This window comes from Apis mellifera, linkage group LG8, assembly GCF_003254395.2.
Source record: "Apis mellifera strain DH4 linkage group LG8, Amel_HAv3.1, whole genome shotgun sequence".
In the NCBI taxonomy this organism is placed as follows: domain Eukaryota; kingdom Metazoa; phylum Arthropoda; class Insecta; order Hymenoptera; family Apidae; genus Apis; species Apis mellifera.
In genome coordinates this window covers 12,411,732-12,436,228 of record NC_037645.1, presented here as the reverse complement: position 1 = coordinate 12,436,228, position 24,497 = coordinate 12,411,732, and the positions used below count along the sequence as shown (strand labels likewise).

At 38.9% G+C, this 24,497-nt stretch overlaps 1 protein-coding gene across 4 annotated transcripts in view; it reads right to left on the bottom strand.

The window, feature by feature from the left end:
* The window catches only part of LOC724613, a 45,926-nt gene extending 21,757 nt beyond the window's left edge, over nt 1-24,169 (bottom strand). The window contains exons 1-3 of one of the 4 annotated variants that reach the window (XM_026442064.1): nt 23,838-24,169; nt 19,371-19,426; nt 6,327-6,486 (exon numbers count right to left, since the gene is read on the bottom strand). In XM_026442064.1, the coding sequence (XP_026297849.1) occupies nt 6,327-6,486; nt 19,371-19,426; nt 23,838-23,894 (273 nt within the window). In that variant the 5' untranslated portion in view covers nt 23,895-24,169. Of the gene's footprint in view, nt 1-5,587; nt 5,724-6,326; nt 6,487-9,013; nt 9,130-15,838; nt 16,322-19,370; nt 19,427-23,837 lie in introns of those variants that run through there. The other 3 variants (XM_026442063.1, XM_026442066.1, XM_026442067.1) reach the window with 3 other exon arrangements.
* Nucleotides 24,170-24,497: the final 328 nt, after the last annotated feature.

The following is a 24,497-nucleotide window of genomic DNA, read 5'->3' as shown; positions in this document are numbered from 1 at the left end:
CGTGCGCAGCAACGGACGGACCCCGACTAGTTTGGTTAAAAACAAAGAGAGAGAAAAAAAACTCAAGTTCCGCGGTTATGCGTGTTTATACGCGCAAAGTCACTTTCAACGGTTTTGCAGCGAAGGTTTAGCGAGAAGAAAGCCGAGTCGGAAATTATAGAGAGAGAACATCCTGCGTTTTATTTCTCTTTTTCCATCTTTTTCTTATCTACACATCCTCGTCGCTCACACGCTCGCGCCTGCGCACAAGTAGCTTTTTTTTTTTAGCCACACCACAACAACTTTAAAAGCGATCGCTCCGCGTCCGCGACGGGCGAGTTTTAACGACATCGCGATAAAACTTGGCACGGACGACGGGAATAAACGTTGGAAACGGGCAAAAATAGAAAAGAAGGAGAGAAGGAAAAGAGTGGCGACTTAAACGGTGGAACAGAGTTTAAACGGGGGAGTTGTTGGGAGTCGTTCGGCCGCGTTCAACCGGTGGGACGTTGCACTTCCGGGCCCAATAATTATCCACACTTGACTCCATTAAACGGTTAATTAAACAACCTACGTCTCCTTACGAGCGATTTCCTTCCGCGATAAGAATAAACCGTCCACCATTCTCAACGATCAAAATTATTTTGGCTACGATACGTCAAAATTTTTCCACATTACGAAATATAATGTCGTTCACCTTTCTCCTCGTTCTATTTTTCTCTTCCTTCCTTTTTTTTTTCACTCGAATTCGACAAGATTTCGAAATTTTTAAACGATAATAACAATTAATATCTATTATCCTATTATTCGTTCGTTTAAATAAATTGACGAAGAAGTTTTAAAACTCGGTCGCTTCGCGATCGATATCTCGTCACGATTGCGTTTCTCCTCGTGTTTTATCCAGCCGCATTACGCGCATAATCGCGTATGACATACAACGACCCAGATTGCTGTCCCAATACAAACGGTTCTCGAGATTGGAGCGAGCGAGCGAGCGAACGAGAGAGCGAGAGAGAGAGAGAGAGAGAGAGAGAGAGAGCGAGCGATAGAGCGCGCGAGAGAGAGAGAGACAACAAGAGAGAGAGAGAGAGAGAGAGAGAGAGAGAGAGAGAGAGAGAGCAAATGAGCGAGAGAGAGAGAGACAACAAGAGAGCGAGAGAGAGAGACAACAAGAGAGCGAGAGAGAGAGAACAAGAGAGAGAGAGAGAGAGAGAGAGAGAGAGAGAGCAAATGAGCGAGAGAGAGAGAGACAACAAGAGAGCGAGAGAGAGAGACAACAAGAGAGCGAGAGAGAGAGAGAGAACAAGAGAGAGAGAGAGAGAGAGAGAGAGAGAGAGAGAGAGCGATAGAGCGCGCGCGCGCGAGAGAGAGAGAGAGCGAGAGAGAGCAAATGAGCGAGAGAGAGAGAGAGACAACAAGAGAGAGAGAGAGAGAGAGAGAGAGAGAGAGAGAGAGACAACAAGAGAGCGAGAGAGAGAGACAACAAGAGAGCGAGAGAGAGAGAGAGAGAGAGAGAGAGAGAGAGAGAGAGAGAGAGAGACAACAAGAGAGCGAGAGAGAGAGAGAGAGAGAGAGCAAATGAGCGAGAGAGAGAGAGAACGAGAGAGCGAGAGAGAGAGAACGAGAGAGAGAGAGAGAGAGAGCAAGAGAGAGCGAGAGAGAGATTCGATCGAGCGTTACGGTTCATCGGCCAGCCGACAAAATCGATCGAATCCGCTAAATCGATAAGTATCCGTCCATTTAATCCGACTTACTTAATCGATTTTTCTCATCCGAAAATCCGAAACTTGATCTCTCCTTTCTCGACTCCTAAGCGACGCTGGGACATCGAGAGGGAGAGTTTGATAACATCTCGAGACGTTTCCGCCGCGCTCTCAGACGACACTCGAAAGCGCGCAACGAATCTCTCTCTCTCTCTTTCTGAGTAAGTACCTGCACGTACAACGACGTTGGATCGTTCGTCATACGTGGTACGCGTCCTTGGGGCGGAGATTAACGCGGGACGAGTTATCCAAGGTCGCGTGTTCGTCAGCCACTCGATTGCACGTTAACGGCGATGTAGAAGAGATCCCCTTTCGAGATGTTGGACCGAATGGATGCCTCGCCGAGGAATCGCGAAAGGCCACCGTGAAAGTGTATTGCAAGATATGGCCGCGCGCGCGAAACGAAAGCGAGTCTAAAAGGTCCCCCGATCGCTCCTTTTTCCCTTTCTATCCGATGATACGTTCCCACGTTGCCGCGACCGCCTCCCCATCGAACCGAATAACTCGTCGTTCGATCCATCCTTGGGATAGGAAAATTCGACGTGTAATTTTAAAGAGGAATACGTTTCTAGACTCTTCTTCTAGCAGAAGAAGGAGAGGTGTGATAAACTTGGACGGTTTTGAAAGATAGCTCCTTCTTCTTCTTTTCGTCGAGAAACTAAATGCGAGGACCGAAAGTCGGTGAACTTTCTCAGAACGATCCAATTACGCGTGACGCGAGTATCGGGGGCTTACCGCAGACATCCGTCGGTTTTCGATCGAAAAAACGAGAATAATAACCGATGCGCGCTCTTCGAGAACGAATTTATCTTATTCCGTTTCGTCTATCGTAAAGTAGAAGAATAAAAAAAAAAAATATTCCGAAGAAGAAGAAAAAGCTCTCGCTACTTTCACCGATTATAATTACGCGCATCGAGCTCTGCGATGTCTGTTCCGTTGCTCGATAAAGCGAGACCGTGGACAATGTAAGAAGAAGGAGAAGAAGTGGACGAAGAAACGTTAAAGCGCGGCGTCAGCCCTTTCGAAAGTGGAGCGAGTTTGATTTTCGGATATTCGTGCGTTTCGCGCCGCGACTTTTAAACCGACCGATCGTTGTTATTCCACCAGCTTTGTCCCCTTCTCGTAGGACGTCGTTAAACAGACATCGGGGTCAACGCGGATCGGACGCGTATTTCTCGGCCGTAACGTTCGCTTTGTCGCCACGATATCTCTCCACTCGCCGTTATAGTCGAGAAAGTCGGCGGACATAGGCATAGAAAGAGAGAGAGAGAAAGAGAGAGAGAGAATCGTACGTAAAAAAAGGACAAAGTTTGTGGAAAAATCATTCCGTTTATTCGATTACACGTTTTCTGCTATTATTTACGAACTCGTTCCACTTTTCCAACATCATTCTTCGCCGTGTAATTTATGATTTATTATCATGGATATTACAATTTCCTTCTTTTTTTGAAATATCAGTCTAAAATTAACACCTCTCTCGAGACGCGTTATTTTTACGATCGATCGCGCGATCGTTATTACGAGAAATATCGGGTTCGTCGTATCCCCGAACGAACGAGCATTTGACGATAAATAAGATTCCCAAGGCGGTACGGTATGTAAGTAACGGTATCGTGTAACGACTTACGCGTAACCGCGACTCGATTAAACATAGATTAATATTATTCGAAATTGTTCGAATGCCCTCTCTCGCGAACGGACGAAAAACAAATTAATTTTCTTCTCGATTAAACATCTCCGAAGCGTGAGTTGAGAAACGATCGATTTTGTATCCCCATTATTCGATTAAACGTAGAATTCGTCGTGAAACGGTGGAAGCACTCTTCCAACTCGTGGTTTACGCGTATACAGAGAGGAGCCGAGCAAGCCAAGCCGACTCGACCAACGAGTTTTTATCGAGCTAATAAACGGATCGGTGAAACGAACGCCAGTTCTGCGAGGTGCGGTCCACGCACTGTCCGAGAACTGTTCGTTCTAGTTGCGCAGTTGTGTCCCTCTACGATGCTTGTGCGGTAAAAACCCGATTAATTACAAGTCGAGAGAGAGAGAGAGAGAGAGAGAATCGTCTGTTCGTTCGTCATCGAAATCCGGAAACTTGTCCACTCTTTGCCAACGACGATCGAAATCAGGTTGCGCGAACGAGGAGGATTGCGCGAGGATATTTTCATTTTCTCACGTACCATTATTATACGTATATACATACATATATAGAGGTAGATAATCGAGATTACGTAAAAAAAAAAAAAAAAAAAAAAGACGCGTGCACATTTTGACACGGCTCGGTTGCAAAATCGCACGGCTTTTGTCGGCGAATGGGAATCGCTCGAATCCCGAGTCATTTGGTCGGGGACCGTGACGAACGGACCGCCGCGATACCATCGTTTCTGCAATCGCGCGTCCCTCCCCGCTCCCCCCGCCCTTTCCTCCCCCCTCCGTGTACACAGCGATTCGTAAACGGCGAGCTAAAGCGAACGTTCCATATTCGAGGACGGAGATGGCATGGATTGGCGCGAGTGTGGATTTCGTGGTCTATCGCACCGTCCAGTTTGGTTCACGTGCGCCCTACCCGCGTCACGTGACCCTCTCGCGGTGACGAAAGTGTGTCGTGACTAAATCGCACAATGGAGCGGCACCGCAAATATGCGAGGCACCGATTCGTGAATCGGGCATCGACCGTCCGCTCGATACAGGCAGCTTTGCGCGATAATCTTAAATTTAATGAGCGTGCTCGCAAAAATCATTTAAAATTCGTACGCGTTCGATCGCGCGACGGACATCCGTCGTATTAACATTCAATGGTCTCGACCGTGAAAAATCGTGACCACGCGCATTCGAATTCCAATCTCGAGTTTTTCCGACGCGAAACGCGAAAAACGCGGAGAGCCGAGCGCGATCGTAGGGGAGGAAGGCCGCCGATTGCACCTGCATATATAAATTCGCGATATCCGGTACGCTCGAGGTGAACGGGTGAGGGCAAAGATACTGCTTTTACGTTCCGCTCCGAGTACGTAAAGATCAGTTCCAAGTTCACGGTATCGCGTAATAGGTGGACCGAGCCGTAGTTGGCCTCTGTCCAACCGAAAACGTTCGAAGAACCTTGGATTCGCGCATGCGCGGGATTCGTCTCGGAGCGAAATAGAGATAGTTTCCGCGCAGACGCGTTACGTCATTTTCCGAGACAAGCCCGAGTTGACAATTTCTTTCTTTCTTTCAAGAACGCGAAAAACGGACGGAAGGAGAGAAAAAATTGAAAAAAAAAAAATTCGATTTCTCGCAAAAGGATGGAAAGTGCGTTCTTGATCGTGTTTCGAATTTGGATCGATTGTTTTTCGGGAGAATGAGGGAGGAAGAGAGGAGCGGAGAAATTTTCGCTTGCGAGGAATTGCGAAATCGAAGGGGGCGCGGCAGCGAGAGAAGAATCGAAGGAGAAGGGCAAAAGGGAGCAAGGTAGGTGGTGGCCAGAAGCCGGTCGTAAAACCCGTTTCAGCGGAGCTCGAGTACCGAGATAGCCCACTTTTCTCCCGAGATCGTTCGAATATATAAATTCGCCGATTCGTCTTCCCTGGATTGCGGGAATCCGAGGAAAATCCGTGGGATCCCGAACGAGGAAAGTAGAGATGGACGAGTGGAATAGATGGACGGGGGGAGGGGCGGAAGATGGAACCGGAGAAGAGCGAACGATCGGAATGGCCACGGGTCACTGACATTACCGACTGAGTTTCCGCGTAAAACGTTGGGGCGAGTCGGGGGACGCCGCGTACGTACGTACGTACGTAAAAAGTAACGGGGCCCTGCTGAAAAGCGGCGGACGAAACGAGCCGCGTCGAATCGTACGTCCCCCTTACCTCGTTGTCCTTGTAGGGACCAGTTTCTCCCAGTCGACGGAGCTGCTGCTGCCGCTGCTCGCCAAGGAATCCCGACAGCTTTAATAACCGTGAACGCGTGTCGCGTCTACACCGGCCACCACCATCCCGATTACCGTATTTCGCTCCTCCCGCCACCCACCCGCGAAATGCGCCGCTTCGACTCGATCCCTCTCGATCGACCGACCACGTGACGCGCGACACGTGGGATCCACGCAACTGGTAGCCAACCGGGCTTAAGATCGGCCACGCATCGAGGTCGCGGCCGAACGGAAATCACCGTTTCCGCTCTCTCTCTCTCTCTCTCTCTCTCTCTCTCTCTCTCTCTCTCTCTCTCTCGAACATTTCGAAAGAAGAAAAGGGAATTAAAAAAGCGTTAAAAAAGTGTTTTCGAATTTATATACATCGGAAGATGTGTATCTAATAAATTAGGATCGGCGAAACGCCAATGATCCGAGAATTGGCAAGCGATTCGCGATATCGATTGCGACGCGTATATCCCTTTCGGATAAAATAGATTCTCTCCTTGAACTTTTGCACGCGTTAAAATGTCACGGCTTGCGTTCGATCGATATAACGAGCGAATATTTTTATTCGTATCTATTATTATTTCACGCGTCGTTTGTTCACGATTCAAGATGTATCGATGAAAAAAAAAAAAAAAAAAGAAAGGAAAAAATTTAGAATTTAGTCGGAGGAACGACCGACCACCAAAACTCACCATTTTCAGAGTTTCCTCCGGTCTGAGGAGATAAAACATGGATTGCAAGTGTTGTTGAATATCGCATCCTGCCGCGGATACCCTTCTCGAGGGTCTGGCCCTTTCGTTCGGAGGTAAAACCAAGGCCGCCCCCTTGCCTGCAAAGTAACATTCGCTGAGGCTGCAACAGAAAGAACGAGTGAGTCTATTAGCACGTTTCAAGGACGACTCGCCTATCTTCTCTTCGATTCTATACACTCGATGCCGGATATGCATCTCAATTTCTGCCCGACGATTTATCATTTTCTTCAAATTCTCTTTGTACACGTATATACGAATCCCCCCCCCCCTTCTGTGTGTGCGTGTGTGTGTTTGCATGCGTGTGCGTATGTGTGTGTATTTGTATGCGTGTGTTTACGCGCGCGCGCGCGTGTATATGGGCGCGCATATTTACGTGTGTGTGTGTTCATGAGAGATGTGTGTGTCCACGAGAACTGTGTGTGTGTGTGTGTGTGTGTGTGTGTGTGTGTGTGTGTGTGGGCGCATGTTTACGTGTGTGTGTTCATGAGGGTGTGTGTGTGTGTGTGTGTGTGTGTGTGTGTGTGTGGGCGCATGTTTACGTGTGTGTGTTCATGAGAGGTGTGTGTGCTCACGAGAACTCTCTCTCTCTCTCTCTCTCTCTCTCTCTCTCTCTCTCTCTCTCTCTCTCTCTCTCTCTCTCTCTCTCTCTCTCTCTCTCTCTCTCTCTCTCTCTCTGTGTGTGTGTGTGTGTGTGTGTGTGTGTGTGTGTGTGTGTGTGTGTGTGTGTGTGTGTGTGTGTGTGGGCGCATGTTTACGTGTGTGTGTTCATGAGAGGTGTGTGTGCTCACGAGAACTCTGTGTGTGTGTGTGTGTGTGTGTGTGTGTGTGTGTGTGTGTGTGTGTGTGTGTGTGTGTGTGTGTGTGTGAAGAGCATAATTTTGCTTAAAACAAAAGATGTAAGGAAGAACGTTGAAGGGATCGATGAAAGAGATCCAGGTCACGTGCACGAGCGATTGGACGAGAATCAAGGTTAAATAGACGAGAGAGGCGAGAAAGATTGGCGTAAGAGAGAGAACGAGTGGTGGAAAAAGTGGATTCTCTGTCCGCGTAAACTTCCGCGCTCGCGACGGACAATGGCAAGTTTCTCTTTCACGAGGGTAGTAACGATTACACGCGTGTAACCGGAGAAAAGAGAAACCTGAAAATCTATCTTCGACGCGCTCTTTCACAATCCTTCGTTATCGAGAGCTGTGACGATTACTTTCACACGATAAGGGAGCAACCGGCGTGACGGAGGGCAATTAACGACGGCGCACCGGCCTTATTAGCGAAACTGGAACGGCTTGATTTCTCTGTGGTCATTTTCGCGCCTCTCATCCCCCCCAACCCACCTCTCCGCGGATTATTAAGAGATTCGGCCGAGTCTGAAATTGAATCGAACCGAGTCCCTCGAAACTCGTATATTTATATGTATAAGATTTTTCAACGATCGTGGAATAAACGAGCTTCTCTCTCTTTTTCTCTTTGGTTCAAGTACGAGGACAATTCTTTCGAAACGAGTAAGATTTATCGTCCGGAAACGCGTAGCTAATTTTAAAATTGATTATTTTTACGTTACGTATCGTTCGACCTTTCGAACCGAGTTAATCGATGTCTAAGAGATAGAGAGAAAAAAATAAAATAAAATTAAACAAAAAGAAAAAAAAAAAAATTACGATTCTCGTTATACGCAACTTTCGAGTTTATCTACTTCTTCTTTTTTTTTTCTTTTTTTTTCTTTACAAGTAAATATGTACATACACGTACGCGCAAATAACAAGCCATTATTGCAACCACTTCGAAACTACTGGTTCTAATTGATTTATTAATTTGCCGCGTTATATGCGCGTTATATACGCGCGGACTAAGTTTCCTGTTTGGAAATAACGTAATAAGTTTGCGGTTCGTTTACCGAGAAGTACTCTACCGTATCGTATGCTGATAAGTCAGTTTTTACACAGGCTCCCATTGGACGTAATTATCTTTCGTACTATTCGTAATAATAAATAATAACGGTTCGATCGTTCGCATCAAGGTTTTATCAAGGTGGATACGATTTTTTTTTTTATTTACGATGTAAATAATATATACATAGAAGATGGTTATGAAGCGAAGGTCAATCTCGTTCTCTCAAATTATGATATCGCGAAATAGATATTCTTTTTAACGCGCTGATAAATAAGAATCTACGACACGAGTCTATCAACGACTCAATCCGTTTAAAATTTACACGCTTTGGCCACGTTTCCTCGGCTAATGCTAATTCGTGAAATCGAAAGTGTATTCAAATGAACTGGCTAATATATGCGAGTAAACATCGAGAATACTATAACGGAAACAAAAATTTGCGTAATTTTCGTTCCAGAAAAAGAATAGAGTTTACAAGATTTGCATTCATGAAAGCGGATGCGATACGACGAAAAATGTTCCTTCTTGTCAGAAATAAACCAGAATCCTTGACCGAAGCTCTCTCTCTCTCTCTCTCTCCCTCTCTCACTCGTTCTTTCTACCAAAACTATAAATATTAAGTACGAAAAGTTAAAAGAAAGAAATTTTTTAAAATTGTAGATTAATTTTTTCTCCTAACCTAACCTAACCTCGTCTCGATAAGAAGAAAAAAAATTTTGCCGAAAAAAATTCCCACCTACCCGTTCACGCGAATAGTTGGTATCCCTGCCTTTTCCCTCGCAGGGATATCTTTTTCGCGCCTCTCCGTGATGGTAGTAACTTCTCTCGGAACAACTTTCACGAACGGCGACAATCGCGCTTGCGAATTAAACGATCGGCGATCGTTAGATTAGCCGCGAGGAAAGGGAACCCTCGATTATTTCCCCGAGTTTCTAGCCGAGGAGTTATCGAAATTAATTAAAAGATTTCTTTTTTATTATTTTTTATATGGGGAAAGGAGAAAAGTAACCGGTCGAAGAGATTGAAAAAAGGAAAAAGAAGAGAGAAAGAAAGATATTGTTGTATGTACGGGTTGTACGGGTCGGACGAGGCGTTTGTCGTGAAAACGCGTTCACGACAAAAAACGTTGGACTTGGCGCACGCGTGTTGCGCATGCGCGTGCGCGCGCGATTAACCCGAGAGACGATGGAACACTAAAATGATCTCGAGCCTCGAACTAGAAACGGCATCGTCGTCGCGTGGGCGCATCTTTCGAGAAGCGAACTTCTTTGCAGCTCGTATTATTAGCTTTCGAGGAGATTGTGCGCTCCGCTTGTCGCGCGCGTTTCACGCGTTCCAAACCTAAGGAATTCGTGGAAAAGAGACATCCGTCTTTCCATTCGAATCTTTCTTCTCTCTTTTCTTCTCGAAACGAATTAATTATTCGCTCGACGGATACTTTTTCTCGAGAATATAATATAAATATAAAGGAAAATAGAAAAATAAAGCATCGAAGAATGAGAAAATTTCGCTCTCGACGTTCGTTCGTTCCGAAAAATTGTAATCCAACGATCGGCACGTTACGAAACGAGCGATATTACAGTTGGAGAAATGGAAAGTTCGCGCGAGATGTCGCTGCGGTTGGGAGGAGGTAGGAGATACGAATAAGAGCGACGATGCGGATTTGACGGTGGCAGGGCGGTCGCGCGCGCGAGATCCGCGATCGATCGCCGCGTCGGAGACCTTTCGAAGCGGAATGCAATCCGCATAACCCGAGTTAAAGTGTGCCGTCTACCGGTACCGACGCGCTGCCCAGCCTGATTTCACGCCTCGCGAGTATCCCCTCGCTTTATTTCACGGCTATCGGCGAACTTATATCGATATCAATTCCGAGAATCGGATACGGCCATCGATGAGCCGACCTGCGACCATAATTACAAATTAAATAGATATTATACGCGCGCCACGCCATTTTATATATATTTCCTTTTGACAGTGAATCGAGAATAGAAAATTTGTCAAACGTAATATTAGTAAGATTAATTAATTCCTAATTGGATACGAATGAACTATCGATAAGCGAGTATACGCAAGAAAGGCGAGACTTCTCTTTTCTTCTTTCTATCCTATTCTATTATTCGCCAAGGAAAATAAAATGAATAATGTTGTTATAATTTGAAAAATAATTCCCGATTTTCTACTTCGATAAAAATTGTTCAAATTAGGAGAGAGAAGGAAATCGTTCTATCGATGTACGAACGTGTAAAACACACCACGTTCGCGGATGTGATCGAGGCGCCAACTTCCGGCAAATCGGTGAACGCGCAGATCGGAAATGACGACCACCACCACTGGCGAATAAAAATCGAGATTATATCGAATCGGTTACCATAAAAATTATTAAAAATGTGTGATATCATTTATTCCAATTATTTATTTTGCCTTCCCCCTCCTTTTCCGTTTCCTCTATATATATATATAGTATATAAAATATACTAATTAAAAAAATTAATTAAATTTAATATATATAATAAGATTTAATTTATTCTTTATTTTAATTATTTTAATTTCTTTTATTAGCACTAAATAAATTTATTTCAATTAAAAAAAAAGATTATGAAAAAATTATCTCTATTTGAACGTGGCTTTAATCCAATCATCAAATCAAATTTACCATTTTTTTTTTAATAACATTAATATTTTTAATTTTTGATGTTGAAATTATTTTACTTCTTCCAATTATTTTTTTATTTGAAATCATCAAGAACAATAGAATAATAGAATAATTTCAATTTTCCTTATTTTATTACTTGTTATTTTAATCTTAGAACGAATAAATAATTATTTAATAGAAATAAAATTAAATATAAATAATTACTTCTTATATTATTAAATTCATAAGATTTATACTAATAAAATATCGAAACATAAAAAATATAATTAATAACCAAATTAATAAATAGGAATTTAAAAAACAGGAAAGAACACTATTTTTCAAAAATCAGCCTCTTCTCTTGAAAATCGAAATTTAAATAATCAAGTAAAGTTAAATATAAATAATTACTTCTTATATTGTTAAATTTATAAGATTTACATTAATAAATTAAAATATCGAAATATAAAAAATATAATTAATAACCAAATTAATAAATACGAAAGAACACTATTTTTCAAAAACCAGCCTCTTCTCTTGAAAATCGAAATTTAAATAATCAAGTAAAGTTAAATATAAATAATTACTTCTTATATTGTTAAATTTATAAGATTTACATTAATAAATTAAAATATCGAAATATAAAAAATATAATTAATAACCAAATTAATAAATACGAAAGAACACTATTTTTCAAAAACCAGCCTCTTCTCTTGAAAATCGAAATTTAAATAATCAAGTAAAATTAAATATAAATAATTACTTCTTATATTATTAAATTCATAAGATTTAATAATATAAACAAAAAATATAATTAATAATCAAATTAATAAATAGGAATTTAAAAAACAGGAAAGAACACTATTTTTCAAAAACCAGCCTCTTCTCCTGAAAATCGAAATTTAAATAATCAAGTAAAGTTAAATGTAAATAATTACTTCTTATATTGTTAAATTTATAAGATTTAATAATATAAACAAAAAATATTTACACTAATGAATTAAAATATCGAAATATAAAAAATATAATTAATAACCAAATTAATAAATAGGAAAAAACACTATTTTTCAAAAACCAGCCTCTTCTCTTAAAAATCGAAATTTAAATAATCAAGTAAAATTAAATATAAATAATTACTTCTTATATTATTATATTTATAAGATTTACACTAATAAATTAAAATATCGAAACACAAAAAATATAATTAATAACCAAATTAATAAACAGGAAAGAACACTATTTTTTTTCAAAAACCAGCCTCTTCTCTCGAAAATCGAAATTTCAATAATCAGAAATCATCTGAAGAATTAAAATATTTCCTTCCGACGCTTGTTGCACATACACGAAAGAGAAAGAGAGAAGAAGAATTATCGCGCAAATATCACGCGTTTCGGGAGACGAGACATGAGCGCCGCGACATACGCCTCGACGTACGGCTCGATCGAAGGATCGCTTTCACCGAGGAGCGGTGATTCCTCGTGACGCAACGACAGCCGGGCGGACGGATGAACGGGAAAAGCGGCGTTTAAAGCGCGGAGAAAATAAAAGCGGCCGGGGACGGGGGAGGGGGAGGGGGGCGCGCGCAACGCGTCCAACGCGAAGGACTGGAACACGGCCAACCAGAGCGGAAAACGGCCAACCACGTTCCGTATTGGCGTATATCTCCTTCGAAGGATTCGAGAGAGAAAAGAGAGAGAGAGAGAGAGAGAAAATGGGGAAAAGCGTTTTCGAGGGGAGGGGGAGAGGGATAAAGATGTTAACCCTCGGACGGGAAGCGCGAGGACGACACGTGTTTCTCGGGAACTGCGGCCCAACAACAACGAACCGGTTCCTCTCCTTCTCCGCGCCCCCTGTATATACGTCTTCCTCTTCGTTCCACCGATCTATGTCGAAAGACGGGACGACAGATGTCCCAGCTTCTCTTCTACCTACCTGCATCCTTCTCGAAGGACTCCTCGAAATAGCGATCGAAAGTTTGGGGCAAAGAGAGTTGGAGGAGGATTATCGTTGAAAATATTCAATACGAGTTTCGATTCGGGGCAATTAACGAGAGATCCCGAAATAAATTCAGATCCCGTTCACATGTATCGATCCTAGTCGACGGCGTCGGCTTGTCTAGCTGCGCGAAAGTAGGAAGCAATCCACGTGTTATAATCCACGTTCACTTTATTCCGATTTCTTTTCTTGATTTCTTTCTTTCTTTTTTTTTCTTACGAACACGGTGTGCGATCGCGAAAACGACGATTATTTTCCTGTTCACTTGGAACAATCGGGCGCTATTACGTCCGAAAAGCGATTTCACCAATTTCGCAAGATGATTATTTATTTATCATCGGTGTCCACCGAATTATCGTTGAAAAAAATTTTCCGGTTTAAAGATCGCCATTTCTAATCCACTTGTAAACGCTCGATATCGATTCGATATCTTAATAAACGGATGTAATTTACGATATATCTTAATCCATGTACGATATATGTTACCAGAAATTATCTACGAGAGAAAGAATCGAGGCGAGAAATTTTTCGATCGAATGCGGTGGAAAAAAAAAAAAAGGAATAGAGGAATGGAAGGAAATCGAAGGAGGGTTATCTAATCGACTGCAAAGCTCGGTGTTGTGCTCTCCGTCTCCAAGCAACACCGCATTGCTACGTACAATTGGTAAGAAACCGATGATCGACTGCGCGATGTTGAAACTAGTGAAACTTACGAGTGAATAAACTTAACAAGGTATTAACTTTCAAAGGCAATAATAAACAGTAGTGAGTAAGAACGTTATTGCGCAAGTATTTCGATCGATGAACAAACTCTTGAGTCACTTGCGAATTTCACGTTTTATATCAATCGACGTATTATATTTAAAAAAAGAAAAAAAAAAATTGTTCCTACGTATTTTTAGATACGCCCCTGCCTTTCGATAATTCTCCCGAAACTTACTGGAGCGATCGATAAATAGAAATTTTGAAAGAATAATATTTCCTTACATTTTAGACAGTGTTAAAAAAAATAAAGAAGAGAAAAAATGACGTATCGCAGACTAGGAGAAGACAGTTATTTACATTTTAAGGTAAAATTAAATTTGAAAAATGACGACCGCCTAACTAAAAGAATGGAGATCGAAAATTTAAAGCGGCTACCGTGAGAAATGGAAAAGTTGCACAAAAGCTAGGCAGCTTCTCGACAGCGCTCTCCTCTTTGAAAAATAATTGCTTTCGAGGGTCCCCTTTCAGTCTGCCATGGTATATACAAAGCGTGCAGCTGTTGCTCCACAGTCAGCTGATGTGAAAAGTAACCACCTTACTGGTAAATATAGATATATATATATTAACGCGAAATTCCAAGTGCATACGCGTGATTTTATAATTGTTTCAACGATGATTTCTAACAATAGTTTTGACGCACGAGTACCCGCGTCAACAAACGTCCAGTTTTATTTAAATCGAACGAAAATTCGTATAAATTAAAACGTTACCATTACGGCAACGTGGCATTATTCAAAACGAAGAAGAAATACCTATTAGTTAGTTTCGAACTTGATGAATCGGTTGGAAATAAATCATTACGCTCTCGATTACGATTCTCCGAAATGTTCCTTTTGTCCTGGAAAGAAAATTACGCGCCTATATTTTTGGTATATATTTTCGACTTATTTTACAGGAACGATTCAAAAATAGATTTTATGCGCACGTGAATCCGCATTGAGGACCACGGCACAGACTCGGAGAATTACTCGAGCCAGCCACAGCGATTTGCATGCTATTTCCGAAAATAAAATCTCCACCGAGAGAAAAACGAATGAAATCTGGATTTCGACCTCTGCGCACCTCGCTTCGCACAGTATCGTTTCTGTTCAAACGCTACAAACTCCGAATATTATTATTCTTCCCCTCAGTTATTTTTAAAATTGATATTAAGATTCTCCATCATACACATTTCCGTTTAAATATTAAACGTAAAAAATTTTTTACTCGTCTCTTGAAAACGATTCCGAATATATTTCTAAAATTCTTATTTCAACGTTGATACAAAAATAAAATAATTTTACCGATATGATGGTAATACTCGTTGGAATCGCTTGGTATTATCTTGTTGGAAAAGAAAAAAAAAACTTGATTCTATAAAGTCTTAAAAAAAATAACTTGAACCTATGAAGAAATATTATCTCACATCAGTTCCAAAAGCAAAATTCGTTTACGGTAAAAATTTGTCGTAGATAATTCACCATAAACATGATTTTTACGAAAAAAAAAACTAAAACATGGTGTCAATCATGGTGAAATCTATCGAAATATATATCAGATAATATACATCGATAAATAATAATTTTTTGAAATACGAAAACGATGAACGAGTTGAAATTCAATATATATTAATTTCGTCTTTTTCTTTCAAAGTATTTTTTTTATATATTTCACGTGAAATCAACCTAACCTATCACGAGTCAAAATTTTTCCATCTTGAAATTATACTTTTGTTATATATCTCGAAAAAAGTTAAAATCATATACGCGTATAAATTATATAACATTTCTATCTATTAATTGTACATTTTGATTTTCATGATATCGATAAAAGCTCGAACAATAATTTATATTTTGTCCATTTTTCGAATACGATAATTCGTATTAACTTTTTGCAAACCGGAAATGAAATTAAAGAACACCATTGAGAAATCGAGGATTGGTTACGATACGATCGATACTAAAATATCGATCTTTCCTCGAACAATCATCTTTACCGCGAACAATATACACTCGACGTTTGGTTTATGACATATTATCCTATTCGCTGCAAGGCGCACGTACGCAAGACCTATTGTACGAATACACGCGTTTACAAAGAAACACGATTCTCCGTGAACGAAAGAGAGAGAGAGAGAAAGAGAGAAAGAGAGAAAGAGAGAGAAAAAAATAATCAAACGCGGCAAAAATTCTACCTGATATATTGAATATATCCGTGTCTGGCGTCTTCGAGGAGGAACCCTGGGTTCCGCATCTCGACGCTCTCGAACACCATGAAGTCAACACATGCCACGGGCCAGCGATCGTAAACCTCTTTCCACGAGTCACGAGATTCGATCATTCGACGAATCTATACACTGCACATAGACTCACTTCATGGCTCACAGATTCGTTCACAAACGTTGTTCCGAGGGGAAACATCGTCGAAACACCATCGCCGAAAATCTCGGCCAATTACATTCGAAAACTGATCGCACGAAAGAGTCGACTTCGAGTTTCGAGTCCGTCGGTAAGGAAGAGCTGAAACCTCGATGGCACCAAGTTCACGATGTCGGAATTCGATAAGGAAACGCGATAAAACGAGATACAGCACAACGTGTCCAGTGACTGGGAAGGAAGGGGCCGGGATACACGTTCACGATTCGACGTACGCGAGGCAACTGAAGTGCGAAGCGAATCGTGGAACAGTGGGAGTCCGGTTATCCCTCCCCCGTCCCGCTTTTCCCCCCACCGTGCTCGCATCGCAACGACCCTAACCTAACCTACCGGACCAAAATGCGAGTCGGTCGGTCGATCGCGAGGAAAGCGTGGAAGGAAGCACGGAAAACGGAGGGAAAGACGTGCTCCATGGCACCATAACACATTTCCGCCCTCTGTTTACGACTCTGTCTGTGTGTGTGTGTGTGTGTGTATATCAAATTTCTTCCAGCAACATACCGCTTGTACTTTTATGGCTTATCCGTCGAACGTTCGTCTCTGTTGTAATTTCGGACGAATCCCGGTATAACGTTGATTCTCGAGCAGGCGACAAACTCGTAAAAATATAAGATAAGAAGAAATGCGAATCGAAGGTAGAAATTACCTCGCGTAGATATGTTTATACAAGAAACGAATATCCATTTTATTTCGAACATGCTTCTTTTCTCGAAAGTAAATAACGTAAATAAAGTATGAAATAAAAGGAATCAGTATCGAGTAAATTTTAACAGGAAAAAATTAACGAATATTAAGACGCGTAATTTGAACAAGATGATTAAGAAAATTGATAAAAATTCGATCTTCGTTCATTTCGATGAATTTCTTAAATTCGATCGATCGGTTTAAAGTATAACGCGCGAAAAAATTATTCGAAATTATTTTTTAATTTTTCTTTTCGATAAAAAGCAATAAGTAGGCGAAGTAAATGTATAACATCGATGCGCAGTATACATATATCTCCATCTGCGTAGATACAAAGGAAGACCTTGAGGATTTTCTGTCATGCGTTTCACCCTCGAGGGAACACCAGTCTCGAGAGATTTCAGATATTCGCAGACCGTAGTCTTTTTTTCTCCCTCCCCTCCCCTCCCTCTTCTCACGTACATACATCCATTCATAATCACAAAAGATCTGCGTCTGCGAAGAAGGCGTGAACCACCGTATTTTTTCTAATTCCATTTTTTTTTTTTTTCTTTTTTCTATTCTTTCAATTTCAATCGCCAGACGGTGACCAGCCGAAAATGTTTACCACCCAGTGAACGTAGACAAAGGAAGGGAGAGGAGGACTCGTCTGATCGTTAACTCGATCGCTAATCCACTCGCTCACCCGCACCGCGTCGTCTGCCGCGTTTCCCTCTTTTCCCCCTCCCCCTCCCCTCGCCAGTCTACAACCCTTTGCTGCTCTTTCTACGCACCGGGCTCTTTTCTTTTTTTTTTTTTCTCGTGGATCGTTCAATCGAGGAATTGAAATCTGCGAATAGAAACGGAATAAAGGCAAAATGAGGCGAATAAACAACGGTGCGGCGATTAAACGATCTCCCGCGATAAATCGATGAATCATTGCTCGAAAACAAAGAAGAGACCACAACCTTCCACACCGATATTCCTTACATTCGTATTAGACTGATATAGATTATATTCGTGCAACGAAATCCTTGAAAACCGGTGTCGCTTATCCAGGAATCCGGTGATTATTGTGTCAACAAGAAGGAATACATTACATATCTATTAAATATACCGCTCTGAAATATGAAACGACGAATATTTGCGCAACAAACCAGTTTCGGATTTGGATTAGTTTATCCGGGATATATAACGAAAAATAAGGAAATTTGTTTAAAAATGTTGAAAAATTATCGTTTAAAAATAATTGTATATTTACTCGAACACGTTGAATCGAGAAGAAATGCGCGCGACCTTTTCGAACAGCCAATGGGAAAAATTCGCGATAGAAACATAAATCGCCAAGTGTTTTGTCCGTCTCATTACCAAGCCCATTGACAAGTGGGCGATAAACAGAGAGAGTACAGCCGGAGAATCTAGCAGCAGCTGGCGGCTGCACGAGTCGAAGGTGAATGACCCTTAATAGAAGTATAAACTAAAAAAAAAAAAAAAGAAAAAAAAAAAAAAACAATCAAGGAATGCGCGGTCACGAAACATAGTTATCGACAGTCGCTGCAAAATCGAAAACGATACGTTCGAGCGTGCATCACGTTTCGAATAAATTTTTGAATAAATTCTTAATAAATCCTCGTATTTTTACTCCTTTTCATCCAAGCTAAAAGTTGTAGGAATTCGGGAAATTAATTCGTTAATTTCTTCTTTCGAATGGATAAAAAAAATTTTATTATATAATCGATTTTGTTATAATATAACGATATAACGGTTTCAATATATGTATCGTAATAAATTATATGTGATAAATTTGAAAAAAAAATATATCGGGACGGAGGAGAATTAACGCGCAAAATAAACCGATATTGGTGATCGATCTATTAAAAGGAAACAAAATGAATGCTCGCTTATCGTTAAGAGTAATAAATCCAAATCTTTGTTATACGAGCAGAAACGGTAAATATTTCCATCGTGTAAAATTTTAACACGAGCTCGAAACGATTTAACCGTCTGTGCAATCTTTCTTTCTTTTTTTTTTTTTTTTTCCTCCATTGTTCGATATATCCGCGATCCCAACCATAAGAGACGGTAATTTTTCGACAGGGTTTACTTTACCGATCGATAATTAAGATAAGTTTAAAAATACCAACGTATTTCGACCGAGCGATTCCGCGGCCGTTCGCGGAAACGACGGATAAATATTCTCTGTGAAAATGTCTCTGGTTCTTTCGTTCAATATCCGCGATCCATGAACCCGTGAAAGCGCCGTTCATTTCCGTCCGTTTTTCTCACTCACCGGTGCGATTATATACCGTGCACGATATTAACCGTATATACCATATTACGCAACCGGCAAGGTAGAAAGTCGTACGATCAAGGGAAGAAAAGAGACGCGCTCGCTTCCACTTCCTGCACAAATTAACCGATGTGTTTACATCGAAGGAAGGATGAAGGAAGTTCGCACGAGACTTTTACTCGGGAGAGTCGTGGAGCCAGTTTAATTGAATTATTTGTAAGAAGAAGGAAGCGGCGACGATGAGAACCGTCTTTTCAAAGAGGAACATCTCTACCCGCCTATTGGTTAAGTAACAATTCTCTATCCTAGTGTTTTTTTTTTTTTTTATCTACTCTCACCTTTTACAGCTCCTCGCCGCTTCGTCATCGTCCGCCGGTGCGCCAGCACCCGAATCCTGAAAAAAAAAAAGATTCAATTTTCATTTATAACATCGATATTCTGATAAAGATATGGATTTTATTAATTGCTTTCCAGGATATGGAAAGAACGAAGACAATGGAAAAGTTGAATTTTAATGAATTTAATTATGAGTTGTGTATATATTGTAATTCATATACATAGAAGGATCCGCGAATCAAGAGAAATTTTGATAATCGTTTTATTTGTATACAACGTGACGGGAGCGAATCAAGACACACGTGCGCTCACACGTGTCCGATATATATTCGAGTGTGCGTGGTGGAAGAAAAAAAAAAAAAGGCAAAACGCCGTCAGCCAAGCACCTGTTAAGACCGCCTTTGTTAAACGATTTTACGCATTGTGCTTCCAAGTACCAGCCACTTGTCTTTCGCGGGTCGTTGTGTCGCGATGATTTGAACATTAAAGCAACAATGGTTAATGTCACACGGTATCTATATCATCGTCCATCAAAATTCCATTTCCATTTATCCACGTACGTATCCCATATCACGCTCGATCGTTTCGCGAAAAATTTTCACGAATACGATATAATGCGAGGCACGTTCAATCATTCGTTTAAACATTCCCTGCGTATCGATACAATTTAAATATAATTAATAAAGATGTGTCAAATCAACCTCGAAATTCGACTGTATCGATGATCGTACAATTAAATATCACGCAAGATATTTTTCGAGCGATGAATAGGTTAGTTTCAAGATGGTCGAAAATCGAAAAATCTCGATTCCATTTCGATACAATTGATCCACTCTACCTTATCGACGAGGTAAGTAAGGATAAAGTAACACGGTGCGGAGCTACTTTTTGCGTACAAAAGTAAAACGAAGGAAGCAAAATCGGGCTCACGCTTTGCGTGAGTGGTGCGTACGATGCAGAAAACGAGCCCTTAAAAATCAATAGAGCTGTGTGTGTGTGTGTGTGTGTGTGTCCCTGTCGAATTCACCCCCTCGTGGACACGTTAGAAAAATGCAACTTACCCTTTCGGATGGTGAGTGCACTTGGTAGGCCGCGGAGCATTGAGCGCATGCAAAGTATATATGCCGGGGAGACGCGAACCCTCCTCCTCCCCAACTCCCTCGCTTCTCGAGGGGGCCCGGCAGTTAGTCATCCCCCTCGATTTCTCATTGTATCGCGTTTTCACAGATTCCAACTCTTCCACGTCTCTTCTTCCTTCGCAAAATTCCACCGATCCAAACTTTCTACCCGAATAATTTTTTATCCAACTTTATCTCGCTCGCTTCCCACCCCCCACCCCCCCTCCTCCCATTTCCCCATTGATTCGAGCTTGCGTTAGAATTATCGGGCGAATTCGAACATCGCCAAGTGATTAATATTATTAATTAATAATTATTTATTATAATATTTTATTATATATATTAATAATAATAATATTACTAATAATATTTTATTATAATAATTATTTATTTATTATAATAATTATAATATTAAAATATACATATTTATTTAAATATTATAATAATTATTTATTTATTATAATAATTATAATATTAAAATATACATATTTATTTAAAAATAAAAATATGTATATATTTTAATATTATAATTATTATAATAGTAATATTACTAATAATATAACTAAGAATATTTTATTATAATAATTATTTATTCATTATAATAATTATAATACTAAAATATATATATTTATTTAAAAATAAAAATATATATATTTTTTAATATTATAATTATTATAATAATAATATTACTAATAATATAACTAAGAATATTTTATTATAATAATTATTTATTCATTATAATAATTATAATACTAAAATATATATATTTATTTAAAAATAAAAATATATATATATTTTAATATTATAATTATTATAATAATAATATTACTAATAATATTTTAATATATATATAATATATATATAATATATATATAATATTTTAATATTATAATAATTAATAATTATTTGAAAAAAAAATACGTTTCATTTTTATCAATTTTACTTGATTTTTCCTTCTGCAGTTTTCGAACGAGTTATTTTTTTTTTTTTTTAAATATTTTCTTATTTTATTTTACAAGTTGAAAACACAAGAGCACTACTTTCCGTTCTATTTCTCTCCTGACTTTCGTTCCACGTTGCCATTATCATCCCCACCCAACTTTCCTAAATCCGTGATTTCGAAAGTTATTTGCCAAATAAAATAAAACGATCGATATAATTCAAATGGCATATCGATATCTTTATTTATATATTTCAGTGAGTCGTATTATATCCTTGAGATTTGTCCGTTGCAGGTAAGATAAAGATTAAGAGGGAGAAAGAAAGGAAAAGAAAAAAGATTCATTTTTTTCAGAGTTTAGAACTCGTCTTGGTTGATAGTCGCGTTTATGAGCAAAATTATTTCTCTAACGGTTCTCCTCTATGCAGAGTATAGAAATTCTCGTATCTGGATAAATTGACCCTGATGGATAAAAAAGAAAAAGAAAAAAATGCCATCTCGTATCATCAGAGAAATAAAGTATCGAAGCTTAAATATTTATTACGATAATATTGAAAAATATTAAAAGAGATTCTTACGTATAAAATACGTAATTACGGTTGTTTTCCAATCATTGTTTATTTGAAATTTTAAGTAAAAAGCAAATATCAGATATTTGATAAATTTGCTTTTATTTACTTCTTCTAATTTTTTTTCTCCTTCTAACGTGTCACAATAACGATATCAATTTCTTCGAGTTATGTCTTAATAATTTTAAAAATTCGATTGAAAATTTTTTTTAAAAACGCAACTTTTTAAAAACATCGAAAGCAAATTGATTTGAAAAAATTAGGTATATACGTGAGTATCTATCTAATTGCAAATTTTTAAATGGAATTTTTGTGATAATAAAAATTGTAAATGTCCGATATTAAAATTACTAGTCGAATTTTGCAAACTCGACATTTTATTCGTGATACGATAAATGCGATAAATTTATTTCCTTCGTTAAATTTCACGTAATTTTTTTTCAACAATTTTGAAAGGAACGAGGAGTGGGAAAATTTAAGAAGAGATTTTTTTTTTTTGACGAGACGAATATTTTATTGACAATTTTTTTTCCGAGATTGTAAAAATATAAACTCGTAATGAGAACACGTGGAATGAACAAACGTTCGAGATTTGATCGTCATCACGGTTGGACTGACGAAATGCAAGAATAGACGTAGCATATTTATTTTAGCAAAATCAGTTTATCGGTCGAAGAAAAGAAAACACGCTCGTCACGGTACTCGTTCTTGAATACATACATACATACACCAGAGAACCACGTGTTCCTTTCGCTCTCTTTCTCAACTCTCTTTCGTCGCTCCTCAGTATACTGTGTGACGAGGTGGAGTAAACCAATTAATACTGAAACAGCCACTGTTGCAACGCTAACTATATTACACGCATATAACGTGTGTATATAACAAACAACTGGTGGATCGCGATACTTCGATTTCGACGTGAAACAACGATAAACATCTCGGAAAATGAAACGAAAAAAGAGGAAACGTGTTTTCTTTCAACCAACAACGAACGTGTAAAAAAACTAAACACGACTTTGGAATTTAGAATATCACGAGTGAAACTTCCCGTTATCGATGAAATTAATATAAACAAATCAATTGTTTAATTCCGAATTTGCGAATATATTACGAAAAACTAATTATTTAAATGGAAATATTCTTACACCTTCCAGATTATTAATTATTAATAATTTTAAAGACAAGATGTAATTAACAATTAATTGATAATAATTTTAACAAAGTTTATAAAAATAATAAATATTCATTCTATGCGTCCTGCTTTCGTTTTTCGTCAATATGATATGATAATTTTTCTTAATAAAACATTAAATAAATTGTATTGCATCTACATGTATGCAAGCGTGTCATACAATCGTATAATCGTATAATTCAAGGAGATACAAAAAATATTAGAAATGATAAATTACAGCGTACAGTTATTTCGTATAATAAATTGCTAGATATAGATTTTTGCAAATGATCTGGTAACAGAAAGATATGAGATTCTTGCGAATTAGATAAGTGACAATTAACCACGAACTCGTGCAACGTTGTGTCTAATCAGAAAGAAATGTCAAAACATATCATAGTTTTTTCGTGATCGTAAGTTTCTTCCTTTTGTTGTCATTATCCACGTTTACGTGAAAAAGAATTTCAAATTATCAAAATTTCCTTTTTCCGATTGATTGTATAATAATAAATCAAATAAGAAAATGCTATTTGAGTAAAGCCAAACAATTTGTGATGTGTTTAGAATCCATAGTATTTCGAATAATGATAGCAATAAATTTGCAAACAATGGATTCTTCGTCAAAATTGACAGCAACTATCGACAAAGACGCACAAAGCAGAAAAACTCACCGAACTCTGCGGGGAATTGGATACACTTGGAGACCGCTGCACGGTAACCAACGCCATGATAAGGACCTCCCACGTTGTTGAAATGTTGGAGATAACACTCACTGCCACTGTGCACTCATGTAAAAACGATCGGATCGTTTAAACCACGAAAAAACGATCATTTTTCACGCACTTCTAACGGCATCACGCTCGCGGCAGCCATATTCGATACAGTCTAACGTAGCGGTCAGTCTGCGCATGCGTACAATCACGGCGTGCGCACCGCCCGCGATTTTGCTTATCGTATAATGACGTCATGTGACTAACACTTTTTCATTTGTTTAAATAATAAAGTAACTTGAAAATTAAACAACTCGTAGAAATCTGATGATTAAAATTATTTATATAATTTTTACATATGTACCGTAAATAAAGAAAATTACAATTTTTCGAAATCTCGAACAATCATTTTTTTCTATATAGCTTTTTTACAATCATATAATTTTGAATTAACCCATAATTTCGTATTTTATTTTTTATATTAACATACAGTTTTCGATACTTTTACCAACATTATGAAATGGAAAGTTATGAAATTTCATTTGATTAAAACAAAAATAATAAATTTTATCTTTAAATATTATATTTTGTACTTTTAATTTATATTATTATTAACTGAAA